The sequence below is a fragment of the Uranotaenia lowii genome, chromosome 2, assembly GCF_029784155.1.
Source record: "Uranotaenia lowii strain MFRU-FL chromosome 2, ASM2978415v1, whole genome shotgun sequence".
NCBI lineage: Eukaryota > Metazoa > Arthropoda > Insecta > Diptera > Culicidae > Uranotaenia > Uranotaenia lowii.
The window spans coordinates 311,839,776-311,854,779 of NC_073692.1; the positions used below are offsets into that span (position 1 = coordinate 311,839,776).

Below are 15,004 nucleotides of genomic sequence, written 5' to 3' on the forward strand. Positions count from 1 at the left end.
GGTGATTCCAAACTTTTGATCAATAACTTACACTGATGGACAAAAGTTTTCGACACATGCTAACTCATCGCATCTTACTACATTAATTCAGAAAAGTTGGTGATGTGAATAGATTCTGGGAAATGTTCTCTATATAAGGGCATAAAATTTTCTATACTCAACTTTTCTTCCATAAGAAGGATAGACTATGCTAAAAGGACGAACATTTCAACAAAACACTAAAAGTGTTTATGTGCATCAGCTATTTTGATAATTGAAGTACAAGGCTATCTATTGCTCAAAGTTTAACGATGTGCTTTGATAAGTATGTATGTTTTCATGGTTTTTGGCCGGCAGTGTACTTTAAATTGATCCGGAAGAAAACCCAATGGATCAAAGCAAGCTTTTGTGCGTCGATACTCGCATGTGTTTTCAACCCTTTTTCGTTATTATGCTTTGAACTTTACCTTCATTTTGCGTGTGCTAAGATATTTTCGGAATATAAAATAAAAATTTGAGCGAATTCGATTAGTTGCTCGGCAACTTTTGAACTAAACACTTGCAAGTTCAACAAGGACTTGGCTTTATCGCTTTTGCGATAGTGTTGCAATGCTTAGGAAGTCGGCGGTGAAGCTGGTGCTTATTTGGTTTACATGTTGCTGTGTAAAGGGGTGAGGGCTGACTTGAAACGGCACTATTGATAACAAGAAAAAATATAAAAGTCAAAATTTATCGAATTCTACATATTTGTTATAAATAATTAAATAAATTTTTGTGAAATGGAAAAAATATGTCGTAATTCTACGCAAACTTTGTGGTTGTGTCTGATATACAACCTCTTAAACTTTTTTAGTCTGAGTTCCGGTAAACACTAGATGGCGCAAACTATTCAACAAATTTGAAGAAGCACTACAATCGTTCAGTTACGTAACGGTCGGTACGCTCCTTTCAACCTGGACCGCGCCAACAGGAACTAAGCGGAGATCCCCCTACTTTGCAATGTGTTTATTTTGGTCTGGAACAATACCGTGACTAATCCTTTTTGCTTCAAGTAGGTAGGAAAGTATCCAGTAAAGTACTTAGATAATCGTCATCGGAAGGTTTGCTTGTTGACTTGTTGCGTAAAGCGCTGCAACACTTGAGTTGATAACTAGCACCCAGCCAGGTTGATATTTAAGCAATGTCGCCCTAGAACAAATATACATAGCTATTGGCAATTCCGTCTGATAATTGTGCCAGCTTTAGGGAAACTCAACGATCAGGTGCTACCTTGTAGGGTGGCAGCCAATTGGGTCATGACGAATTTCGCAAACCGATCATTACATTTTGTAAATTGGTGATTTTCGAGGGTAAAAAAACCGAAACTTTGAGCGCTTTGAGACACCTCTAAATCAAGTCCGATTGAGCTGAATTTCCATGAAAATTTTCTCATACATCCATTGCCACCCTGGTATCCAGTCACGTTGTAGTCCCGTTTATTAAAGAAGTTGTTTTGTTTTGACAAATATCTAAATTACAAAAAGTGTTATGGCAGATTTAAATGGAAACTTGATGTCGATGGTTGAAATTGAAAGCAAATACCTATTGATATTTCAAATTGCCACTTGCCACTGGCGGTTGTTTTTTTTTATTTGAAAATTTTTACTAAATTTTGATAATATTTTTGATTATAAAGTGTATACACCTACTTCCTTACTGTCACCAGTGAAGCTCTTATACGATAATCACAAATTATGCAACGACTTGCGTCATGCTGAGGAAACGGTCTCTGAATTACCATCAACCAAAGTATGACACTGGCACCGATGTCCCTTCAAATCAGATAAAACTTTCATCGATTAGGAGAGCCATTAAACGTAAGTTATGTAAGACGTAAGAACCAGAGGACTTCATTAAAAGTAACAATTATTCGTCGTCGGAATTCATGTCCAAAAACACGATTACGTACACCGAAAGTATCACGAAAGGTTCTCCTGGGTCGCAGAGATGGCGTTATAAAAGCCAATAAAGACGACACATGTTGACTGCTGCTGCTGCAGTCCGGCCATGTCCTTTGCACCAAAGTATGACTGAAGGACACTACAGTTGGGAAATGCCCTGTGTGGTTCTCTCGAGGACACTCACTGTAGATATACTTTTTCTACCATCCAAAACGGAACAACGAGATGATGCGTAATGAGTAATGATGGATGCTCGTGTTCCCAAAGAGTACTCGAAGCGGCCAAAAGGATGCTGCTGCTGCTGCTGCATAATATGACAGAGAATTTATGGTCCTACGGAAATCCTTCCATGTGGACCAACTTTTACTTCATACCTTTTGCGGTTTCGTGTCGGTATACATATAAGCGCGAAAAAGTTCACGTAATGATACCACCAAAATAAGCATACGCGATCCCAACTGATTTCCGAGAAAGCCCTTTTTCGTTAGTAGCTCAATGCCCGGCCAATTTTTCGGCAGCCTGCCGGCCGGCTTATTGTTTGTCCTACTTCTTACTCCCACAGGGCGCAGCGATAATTTATGTTTCGACTTTGTGGATGAACTTTTTTCTGTGGAATTTCCTTGATTCACGGCTTGGCATGGCTGTTGCTCTCCCTTGGGAGGAATAAATTCTGATTCCTCCACAATACCTACCTGTGCCTGGCAGCCATTATAATAAGGTAGTTTATTTCCCGAAGGTTCGATTTGTGTCTTTCGATAACGTATGAGTCACGCAAGGTGATTGGATTATAAATTTGATTAGAACATTTTTTTGGTAACAGCTTCGGAAGAACTAACATAAGTTTTTTATAAACTCAAGACGTTTTGGCGCTACTCCTAAGTTACATTCTTGAACATTTGACATAGGAAAATTGTCACTTGAATTAATCAAGTACATGGCGACCGTAAAACACTTTCAATGTTTGTAAACTCAAACTGTCTAAGACCAAATAAGGTCGCCTGAATTTTTTTCCGCACGTATCCGCGCCGATCAAGTGCGGGCTATCTTAGCTATAAATCTTAAGAAATTCGGGCGAAATTGATTAAAACCCAGAAATTATTCTGGTAACTCAAGAAGAAAAACACTTAAAACATAGGGTTTTTAGAGAAACATCTTATTTTAATTTTTTTTTTTTTCAAACAAATAGTTCAGATTTATTTATATGATTTTTTTTAAATTGGTTTGTTTTGGATGCAAAACCCCAAAAATTAAAACTGCTCCTTAGGCAGTCCGGGTAAAATCGAGCAATATCAAAAGTTTTAGGTATAATAAAAACAAGGAAAAAATAGAAACGAAAGAAATGGACAAAAATAAAGGAAATAAATGTAAGAAATCCATAAAAACTTGAATTTTAGGTTCACATAATATTTATTGATGTCTTGATAGAATTTTCATATTAACATTTTTTTTAAAGTTGTCCACGTCATTTATTCATTCTGTTTAAATAAATCTGCTTAGACGGCGCATGTCTTAGAAAAAAAAATTAGCAAAACTAAATCAAAATATGACAAGAAGTTAAAAAATGAGAAATAAATTAAAAATATGGAAACAAAATAAACAAACAAAATTAAACCAGGAAAAAATAAAAACAGGCAAAAACTAAAAAACAGTCAAAAAGGAAAAAAATATATAAAAAGGAAACAAAAAGGGTACCAAAAAAAATGAAAGGGAAAAAACTGGAGAAAAAAGAAAAATTAAAAATTAAAAAAGGGAAATGGAAAATAGAAAAAAAAATTGGAAACAAGAGTAACAAAATGGGAAAAATGAAAAAGGGATTGAAATATAATAGCAATAAAACAAAAAAAAAGGAGAAAAAAGATAATAAAAAGATGAAAAATAAATAGGGAAGAAACTTAAAAAGGAGGAAAAAAGAAAAGAAGAAAATAAGAAAAGAAGAAAATAAGAAAAGAAGAAAAAAAGAATAGACAAAATATAAAAAGGAGAAAAATAAGAAATGAAAAGATGAAAAGTAGAAAAGATAAAAATAAAAAAAATGTAAAAAAGCAGAATTATAGCAAAGGAGAAAAAAAACCCAAAATAAGAAAAAAAGAGAAGGTGAAAAATTACAAAGGAGAAAAATTATAAAAAGAAAACAAACGAGAGAAAAATAAAGTTATACAATAAATTATAAAAGAAAAAAAACATGAAAGAAAAAAAAAACGAAAAAAAACTAACAAAACAGGAGAAAAAACATAAAAAGAAGAAAAGAAGAAAAAAAAATGAAAAAGAAGAAAAACAATAAAATAGGCGAAAAAAAAAGAAATAGAAAAAGAGAAAAAAGGAGATAAAAAAGAAGTTTAAAAAAAATTTAAAAATGAAAAAAATAAAATAAAAAGGAAACAAACGAGAGAAAAATAAAGTAATACAATAAATTAAAAAAGAAAAAAAAACTAACAAAACAGGAGAAAAAACATAAAAAGAAGAAAAAAAATGAAAAAGAAGAAAAACAATAAAAAAGGTAAAAAAAAGAAATATAAAAGGAGAAAAAAGGAGATAAAAAAGAAGTTAAAAAAATTTTAAAAATGAAAAAAAGAGAAAAAAATGAGATGAAAATAAAAAAAAATATAAAAAGGAGAATAAATTAAAAAGAGAAAAAAAATAAAAAGAGAAAAAAATTAAAAAATTAAAAGGATAATAATAAAAAAGAAAGCTAAAATTAAAAAAGAGCAAATAATTAAACAGGAGAAAAAAAATAAAACAAGAGAAATTAAATAACAAGGGGAAAAAAAATAACAATTGATAAGGAGAAAAAAAATAAAAAAGAACAAAAGATAAAAAAAACAATAAAAAAGGAGAAGAAAAGATGAATTAAAAGAGGAGAAAAAAATAAAAGAGGAGAAAAAATAAAAAAAGGAGAGAAAAATAAAAAAAGGAAATAAAATAAAAAAAGAGAATAAAAAAGAAAAGGAGGAAAAAATAAAAAAAGGAGAGAAAATATAAAAGGAGAAAAAATAAATAAGGAGAAAAAATAAATAAGGAGAAAAAATAAATAAAGAGAAAAAAAATGAAAAAATAATAAAAAAATAAAACAGGAAAAAAAGGGAGAAAAAATGATAAACGAGAAAAACTTATAAAGGAGAAAAAAAATTTAAAAGGAGAAAAACATAAAAAAGGAGAAAACCATAAAAAAGAAGAAAAAATAAAAAAGGAGAAAAAAATAAAAAAGGAGAATAAAAGGGGAAAAAAGGAGAAAAGAAATAAAAAAGGAGAAAAAAATATAAAAGGAGAAATAAACCAAAAAAGGAAAATAAATAAAAAAAGGAGAAAATAATAAAAAAGGGGAAAAAATAAGGAGAAAAAAAGGAAAAAAATTAAAAGGCAAAAATATAAAAAGGAGAAAAAAATTTTAAAGGAGAAAAAAAAGAATGAAATAAAAATAGGAGAATAAAATGGAGAAAAAATTAAAAAATGAGAAACAATTAAAAGATAAGAAAAAGTCAAAAAGGAGAAAACAATAAAAGAGGGGATGAAAATAAAAAGAGAAAAAAAGGAGCAAAAAATAAAAAACGAGCAAAAACTAAAAAAAGAAGAAAAAATAAAAGAGAGAAAACAATACAAACAGAGAAGAAAAGGAGAATTAAAAGAGGAGAAAAAAAATAAAAGAGGAGAAAAAAATTAAAGAAGAGAAAAAAATTAAAGAGGAGAAAAAAATCAAAGATGAGAAAAAAATAAAAAAATAAAAAAAATAAAAAAATAAAAAAAAATAAAAAAGGGAAATAAAATAAAAAAGGAGAAAAAAATAGAAAAGGAGAATAAAATAGAAAAGGAGGAAAAAATAAAAAGGAGAAAAAATATAAAAGGAGAAAAAATAAAAAAGGAGAAAAAATAAAAAAAGAGAAAAAATAAAAAAGGAGAAAAAAATTAAAAAAGAAGAAAAAAAAACAGGAGAAAAAAATAAAAAAGGGACAAAAATAAAAAAGGAGAAAAAAATAAAAAAGGAGAAAAAAATAAAAAGGGAGAAAAAAATAAAAAGAAGGAAAATTAAAAATGGAAAAAAAATAAAAAAGGAGAAAAAATAAAAAAAAACAGAAAAACATAAATAAGGAGAAAAAAATAGAAAAGAAGTAAAAAAAGGAGAAGAAAAAATAGAAAAAAAGGAAAAAAAAAATAGGAGATAAAAAATAAAAAAGAAGAAAAAAAAATTAAAAAGGAGATAAAAAGGAATAAAAATAAAAATGGAGGAAAAAAAAGGAGAAAAAATAAAAAAGGAGGAAAAATTAAAAAGGAGAAACAAATAAAAAAGGAGTAAAAAATAATAAATGACAAAAAAAATTAAAAAAATAAAAAGGAGGAAAAATTTAAAAAGGAGAGAAAAATTAAAAAGGAGAAAAATTTAAAAAAGGAGAAAAAAAGAAGAAAAAACAAAAGAGATGAAAAAATAAAAAAGGAGAATAAAGAGAAGAAAAAAAAATGAGATAAAAAATTAAAACATGAGAAATATTTACAAAATGAGAAAAATTAAAAAAAGAGAAAACAATAAAAGATGAGAAAAAATTAAAAAAGAGAAAAAATAAAAACGAAGACAAAATAATCACGGAGAAAAAAGAACAAAAAAAATATAAAAGGGGAAAAAATAGAAAAAGAGAAAAATAAATAAATAAAAATGGAGAATAAATAAAATGATTAAAAAATTGAGAAAGAAATAAAAACAAATTAAAATTGAAAGAGAGGAGAAAAAATAAAAAAAGGAAATAAAAAAAAGGACAAAAACTTTTAAACAGGGAAAAAAAATAAAATCAGAGAAAATAAAAAGAAGAGAATTAATAAGAAGAAAAAAAGGAGAAAAATATAAAATAAAGGAAAAAAAAGTAAAATAGGATATAACGGAGGAAAAATTATAAAAGGGACAATAAATTTTTAAAGGAAAACAAATTGAAAGGGGAAAATACAAAATCGAGGAAAATGAAAAGAAGAAAGCAAAAAATGAGGAAAAAAATAAATAAATGGATAAATATAAAAGAATAACGAACAAAACAGAGAAAAAAAATAAAAGAAAAAAAATAAAAGAGAAAAAAGGTAGAGTAATAAAAAAGGAGGAAAGAATCAAAAAGGATAAAAAATTGAAAATGTTTAAAGAAACGCAAAACCTGGAAAAAGAAGGAATAAAAAGTACATAAAAAATGGAAAAAATTATGAAAAACAGGAAAAATTGAAAAAAGTAATATAACAGGAAAATTTTTAAAAAATAGTTAAAAATGATAAAAAGATAAAAATTGAAAAAAAGGTGATAAACAATCGGAGCAAACTAGAAGAGAAAAAAAATGCTTAAAGACACAAAAAAAAAACAAAAAAATGACAAAAATTTAAAAGAGGAAATTGAATAAAAGAGGAACAAATTAAGAGAAGAAAAAAAAAGGAGAAAAATATAAATAAATAAAAAGGGAAACAAATAGAAGTTGAAATAAATTGAAAAAAGGAAAAAATAAAAACAGCAAAAATGAAGAAAGAAAATCAAAAATGATGAAATTAGAAAAATAAAAAATATAAAAATTGGAAAATATGTAAAAAGAGGAAAATAAGAAAGGATAAAAAAAGAAAAGTGAAAATAAAAGGTGATAAATTAAAACGACAAGAAAAAAAAAAGAAAAAAAAGAAAAGGAAAAAGACAAAATGGCGAAAAATGTAAAAAGAAATTATAAGGGAGAAAAAAAGATTTAAAAAAATAATGGAGAAAAAATAGAAAAGAAGAAAAAATTAAAAATGAAATAAAAATTGAAATGATGCTGAAAAATGTCAAGAAGAAAAAATAAAATAAATTAAAAAATAAAAAAGTAGCGAAAATCTACGAAAACAAGCAAAAGGCATAAAAAGAAGTAACTACTAAGAACAGAAAAAAAGATCAGGAAAAAAAGGAAGAAAAAGCTTTAAGAACAGAAAAAAATTAAAGAAAGAAAAAAAATTACTTCAGGAGGCAAAATATAAAAAGGGATAAAACGGACGGGAAAAATGAAGGTTAAAGGAACAAACTTCGAAAAGTAAATTGAAAAATTGCTAAAATTACACTTTAAGACGAAAATAAGGGAAATAATTTCAAAAATGGGAAAAATAACAAAAATATCAAAAACTGTAAAAATATGAAATAAAAATAAAATGAAAAATCGTGAGAAACGATTCTTAAAAATCTGTTGAAATAATTTAAAGAAGTTTAATGAAGTCATTTTAAATGCGAAAAGTAATGTGGAAACTTCTGAAAATTAAAAAAAAGCTTATAAATTTTCATTTGTTACATTAAAAAAAAAGCATTGAAATACAAATAACGAAAACATCAAACATTGAAAAAATATTCGTAAAATTTTTTATAAGTCAAAATAGCTTTCAAAAACGTGTTCCAGAATAGATTTCAACGATCATAAAAAAGTTCAATTAAATTCTGCCATCAATAAGAGATTTAACGACCTTAAGAATTTATTCCGTGACAAATCAAGGATAATTTCATTGGTTCAACAATCGTCGTTGACATGAGTTTTAATGTTCAAAATACAGGTGCCAGTTGAAAACAACCCACTCAATCAAATTCCAACGTCCAAAAACTCAAGAATGAATGAATGCAAACGTCCTATTTTTTGCATCCGAAAAAAAACTAAACTTAACGTGTGTTGTTAAATTTCCATTCAAGCTGGTCTGAACAATACAAAAAATAGAAGAAAAAATCAGCTCACCCCAAATCATCACCGGTATTAAAACGTCCCGAAAAAAAAGCAGACCTTTCTCTTGAACCGGTCGGAATTTCTTTAACGAACAACCGGCCGAATGGCCGGAAGAAAAAATAAACTAATTCCACCACCGAAAAACACCCGAAGTGGTCGTTGGCAGCGGAAATAAATATCAGTTGCGAAAATGTTTTGGAGCAGCATTTTCCTCGAATGAAGGCCATTCTGGGGCCAGCTTATTTTGTTGCCGAGTTGCTTGCAACAGATGAAATCGTTGTTTATTTTTCGGGAGAATTTATTGTTACTAGAAGCTTTCGGATTTTCGGAAAGTATAATTCAATATTAGTACCACTTTCGTGTAATGGTACACCACACGCCACAACTATTTTAAGTGGAAAATAGAAAATACGAAAACTACAATGTAAATATGTAAATACAAGTTTCCAGCTTGTTTGGTTTGAATAATGTATTCGATTGCACAACGGCAGAACTGGAACTGGAATGATGACAAATAGCTCAATTTGTATTCTCTATTCTCATTTGAATTGAGTTTGATAATTTTCGAATCGATCATAAAGTGGCAAATTTACTTTTGTTTATTCTTTCATTCACTTTCCAATTTTTTTTCAGATTGAATTTTTTAGAACGGTTGATTGATTTTTTCAATAATTTTGAAAAATCTTAAATTTTGATACAATTTAGAATTCATTAAACTCAGTCAACGAACATCTTCATAAATCCATCTAAGTTTATAGTATTATTATAGTTTTGTTGACAACCTCCAATTTAACCTCAAAATGGTCAGTTGAAATTGGTAAATGTAAAGAAAAGAAACAAGCTGAGGCTTGACTTGATGAGCCTGCTAGAAATTTGGGCACGTGTATTTCCCAAATTGTTGCCACATGCCCCTCAATTGAGTGTGCCCCATTCCGTTGGCTTAGCTTAGTTTAAATAGTTGAAGTTCATTAACCGGATGAGGGTGGATGCTAATCAACGAGAACCAACTATATATGAGTCGAAAATAGATGGGCAACTGACCTAGAAGCTAAGCTTCTCTTGCTCAATAATAAACAAGGTTACAACATTGTAGCGTATGACTAAAATAACTCGTAGGCATCGTTGATCTTTTCTCAGAATTGAAGACAGGTTGTAAATAAGCTGATTCTTCCTTTTTTGTATTTCTTGTTTGAAAATTAAGATTCATGAAATTGAAAAATTCCTAATATGTTATTTCTTCTTTCCCAACCTTCCAGGTGTCATGCAGGCGACCACCATGGGCGGCACCAAGCTGGAGAAGCGCTACTCGCCCAGCTTCCGGGATGATCCGGGCCGCAAGACGGCCGCCTCCAAGCGTAAACGGGAAGAGGTGCTAAGGTAGGTTCCGGCTAGTTTACGACTAAGCCGCCCTTTGCTTTTCCATCATCGACGCCGCCATGAGCACGTACACACAAAAACAAACACACTGTTCTGGACACAAAAAAACTCTCAAAAAACAATAAAATATTCCAAATTATTTAATCACCTTTGTTCCCGAGCGTTGTATCTCGAAAATTTGAGATTTTTTGAAGGTTGCAAAAGGTTAAATTTTGATTTTGACAAAAAGATCCTTGCTGGTGGATACCATGCTTTGGAACAAAGGTACAAAATCTTTCAAAAGTACATTGAGAATGCAAACGCTTCACCAGTCCTCTTTTAGGTCATTAGGCTTCCATGGGATCCTGGCCATCTTTAGATCATCGGGCCACCACCAGGACTTCAAAACTCCTTCTATAGTTCGACCCTTAAGGTCGTTAGCCCTAATTAAGATCTTCAGACCTTCTTTAGTTCATCAAGCTCTCTTAAGGACGTCCGGCATTCTTTATGTCGTCTGGCTTTCATAAGGTCATCAAGCCTTCTATAGATCTTCAGGTCTTCTTAAGGTCATCAGGCCCCCTTTAGATCGTTACGTCTTCTTTATTAGATTTATTAGATTATTAATCTAATTTGTCAGTCCATCTTTATTTCGTCAGGCTTTTGAAAGATCATCAGTTCGTTTTATTACAGACCGTCAGGTCTTTTTAAGGTCCTCAGGCCTTATCTAGATCGTCAGGCTCCCTTCAGGTCGTGAGGCTTCTTTAGATCGTCAGGCTTCGTCAAGACTCTTTTAGATTGTCACTTTTACTTTAGGGTTTCAGTTCGTTAAAAGTTTCTTATGATTTTCTTAGAACGTCCACCTTCAACAACTCATTAGGCCTTTTTAAGTTTGTTATACCTGTTTCAATCAGCCAGATCTTTTTACAGACCGTTAGGTTTTTTTTGGGTCATCAGGGCTCCTTTACATCGTCTAGCCGCTTTTAGATGTCAAGTCTTCAAGACAGTCAGGCTGGGTTTAGGTCATTAGTACTTTCTTAAGATGTTCACGACTCTTCGAGGTTTTCAGACCTTCTTGAGATCGTGAACCCAACTCAAGGCCGTCAGGCCAAGTGAAGGTCATTGGGAAATTCTTAAAGTCGTCAGGCCCCTTAAAAATAGTCAGACCTTCTTTAGATCGTTGACCTCTATTAGATCATAAAGCCTTTTAAGGGTTGTCAAGCGTTTCATATTTTTTCATGCTTTCTTCAGATCGCTAGGCTTCTCAAAGGTCGTCAGGCCTCTTAAAGGTCGTCAGGTCTTCTTCAGATTGTCATGCTTACTATAAATTGTAAGGTTAATTAGCCGTCAGGCTATTTATACATCGACAAGCCGCTTTTAGATGTCAAGTCGTCAGGCGTCTCTTAGATCTTCAGGTCTAGTCTAGAAAGTCAGGCTGGTTATATTAGTACTTTCTTCGGATCGTCTCTTTAAGGTTATCGGGCCTTCTTGAGATCGTCAACCCTTCATTAAATCATCAGGCATTTTTGAAGTTGTTTGAAGATCGTCATACTCACTATAAATCGTCGGGTTTTAAATCTTCAGTTCTTCTTTCATGGTCAGGCCTCTCTTAGACTTCAGGCCATCAGGCCTTCTTTAAATCTTCAGACCATCTTCAGATTGTCAGGCCTTCTTTAGGTCGTCATGTCTACTTCAGACCGTCAGGCCAGTTTAAGGTCATTGGAACTTTCTTAAGGTCGTCAGGCCTCTTCAAAATAGTCAGATCTTCTTACGATCGTTGACCTTTATTAAATCATGAGGCCTTTTCAAGGTTGTCAGGTCTTTTCTAATCTGTAATGCTCTCAGATCGCAAAAGCCTCTCAAGATCGTCAGGCGTCTCAAGATCGCCCGGCCTCGGCCATCAGGTCTCTTTCAGATCGTCATGCTTACTATAAATCGTCAGGTTATTTAGTCGACAGGCTATTTATAAATCATCAAGCCGCTTTAAGACGTCAAATCGTCAGGCCTCTCTTAATTCGTCAGGTCTAGTCGAGATAGTCAGGCTGGTTTTAGGTTATACGTTCTTTCGTCTCTTTGAGGTTATCAGGCCTTCTTGTGATCGTCAACCCCTCATTAGATCATCAGGCCTTTTTAAAGTTGTTAATCCTCATTGAATTCGTCAGGCCTTTCTTCAGATCATCAGGCCCCTTTTAGGTCGAAAGGCCTTCTTTGGATCGTCATATTCAATATAAATCGTCCGGTTTTTAATTCATCAGTTCTTCATTCCATTGTCAGGGCTTTTTTAGACTTCAGGTCATCAGGCCTTCCTTAAATCTTCCGACCATTTTCAGATCGGCAGGTCTTCTTTAGGTCGTCATGTCTACTTCATACCGTCAGGCCAGTTTAAGGTCATTGGGATTTTCTTAAGGTCGTCAGGCCCCTTTAAGATCGTCGACCTTCTGTAGATCGTCGACCTTTATAAGATCATCAGGCCTTTTAAAGGTTGTCAGGCCTTTTTCTAATTTGTCATGCTTTCTTCAGATCGTTAGGCCTCTCAAGATCAGGCTTTTTAAAGTGGTTATTCCTCTTTGAATTCGTCAAGTGTTTTTTCAGATCGTCAGGTCTCTTTTAGGTCTTGGTCACCAGGCCTTCCTTAAATCTTCAGACCATTTTCAGATCGTTCAGTTCAAGGCCATTGGGACTCGTCGAGATCGTCGACCTTCATTAGATCATCAGGCTTTTTAATAGTTGTCAGGCCTTTCCTAATATGTCTTGCTTTCTTCAGATCGTTAGGCCTCTCAAGATCGTCAGGTCTCTTAAGGTCGTCCGGCTTCGTGAGGTCGTCAGGTCTCCTTCAGATCGTCATGCTCACTAGAAATAGTCAGATTATTTAGTCATTATGCTATTTATACATCGTCAAGTCGCATTTAGACGTCAGGTCGTCAGGCCTCTCTGAGATCGTCAGGTCTAGTCTAGAAAGTCGGGCTGGTTTCAGGTTATTAGTACTTTCTTTAGATCGTGTCTTTAAGTCTTGAGATCGTCAATCCTTTATGAAATCATCTGACCTTTTCAAAGATGTTAATTCTCTTTGAATTCGTCAGGCCTTTTTCCAGATCGACATAAATATAATTCGTCCAGTTTTTTGAGTCTTCAGTTCTTCTTTTCATGGTCAGGCCTATTTGAGATTTCAGATCATCAGGCCTTCCTTAAATCTTCAGACCATTTTCAGGTGGTTATGCCACCTTTAGGTCATCGTGTCTACTTAAGACCGTCAAGCCAGTTTAAGGTCATTGGGACTTTCTTAAGGTCGTCAGGCCCCTTAAAAGTTGTCAGACCTTCTTTAGATTGTCGACCTTTATTACATCATCAGGTGTTTTAAGGGTTGTCAGGCCTTTCCTAGTATGCTTTCTTCAGATCGCTAGGCCTCTCAAGATCGTCAGGTCTCTTAAGATCGTCCGGCCTCGTGAGATCGTCAGGTCTCCTGCAGATCGTCATGCTTACTAAACATCGTCAGGTGATTTAGTCGTTAGGCTATTAACATCGTCAAGTCGCTTTTAGACGTCAGGTCATCAGGCATCTCTGAGATCGTCAGGTCTAGTCCAGATAGTCAGGCTGGTTCTATGTTATTGGTACTTTCTTTAGTTTGTCTCTTTGAGATTATCAGGCCTTCTTGAGATCGTCAACCCTTCATTAGATCATCAGGCCTTTTCAAAGTTGTTAATTCTCTTTGAATTCGTCAGGACTTTTTTCAGATCGACAGGCCTTATACTCACACAGTTTTTAAGTCTTCAGTTCTTCTTTTCCTGATCAGGCCTCTTTTAGATTTCAGGTCATCAGGCCTGCCTTGAAATCTTCAGACCATGTTCAGATCATCAGGCCTCCTTTAGATCGTCATATCTTTACCTCAGACCGTCGGGCCATTGGGACTTTCTTAAGGTCGTCAGGCCCCTTATAAACCGTTGACTGTTATAAGATCATTCTGGCCTTTTGAGGGTTTTCAAGCCTTTTCTAATTTCTCATACTTTCTTCAGATCGCTAGGCCTCTGAAAGGTCGTCAGGCTACTTAAGTTCGTCCGGCCTCTTGAAGTTAGTCAGATCCTTAAGTCGTAAGACCTTCTTTACATCGTCCGGACTATTTTAGACATCAGATTGATAAACTTCCTTAACCACATCGTCGGGTTTCTATAAGATCGTCATATCTACTTCATGTCGCCTAAGCGTCGTCAAGCTTTTTTAAATGTCGTCAGAATTCCTTTAGGTTGTCAGGCCTCCTCTAGAACGGCAGGCCTTCTATGAATCTTAAGACCATCTTCAGACCGTCTGCTCTCCTTAGGTTGTCATGTCTACTTCAGATAGTCAGGCCGGTTTTAGTTCGTCAAGGTTTTTCTTAGGTTGTAAAGCTATTTTTTGGTCTTCAGATTGCACTCAGGTTGACTGACAGGCCTCCTTTAGAACTTCAGACCTCCGTCAAGCCTCTCTTAGAACTCCCTACAAAATTGCCTGTTTCAGGTCGTCAGTTCTGCCTCAGGTCTCCTCCAGATCGAAATGCTTACTATGAATCGTCAGGTTTTCTTTAAGATGTCAGACCTTCGTTACATCGTCAGGTCGTTGAGCTTCCTTTAGATCATCATCAGGGGGTTTAAGGGTTGTCAAGCCTTTTTTATGTCTTCAGATTGCCTTTAGGTTGTCAGAGCTCCTTTAGAACAGTAAGCCTTCTATAAATCGTTAGACCATCCTCAGATCGTCTGCCCTTTTTTTAGGTGGTCATGTCTACCCCCATTAGTCAGGCATGTTTTAGGTCGTCAAGTTTTTTTGAGGTTGTGGGTTAGGTTTAGGGTTTTGGTATTCAGATTGAACTTAGGTTGTCAGGCATGCAGACCTTCGTTAAGCCTCTTTTGGAACTTCCTAGAAAATGCCTGTTTAGGATCTTCAGTCCTGCTTTAGGTCATTATGGCTACCTTTAGTGCCAAGTCGCTATTTCGTTGTTGAGCCTCCTTTAGTTTGTTACGTCTTCTTTTAGTTGGCAGGATTTATTAGGTGGTAAGGTTTTTTTTTACATCGTGAGAC

The 15,004-nt window shown here is 33.1% G+C and overlaps 1 protein-coding gene across 1 annotated transcript in view; it reads left to right on the top strand.

Annotated features, from left to right (window-relative positions):
* The window catches only part of LOC129743024 (uncharacterized), a 95,964-nt gene that overhangs the window by 44,716 nt on the left and 36,244 nt on the right, over positions 1-15,004 (top strand). Inside the window, exon 5 of the mRNA XM_055734969.1 lies at positions 9,862-9,982. Within this exon, the coding sequence (XP_055590944.1) occupies positions 9,862-9,982 (121 nt within the window). The remainder of the gene's footprint in view (positions 1-9,861; positions 9,983-15,004) is intronic.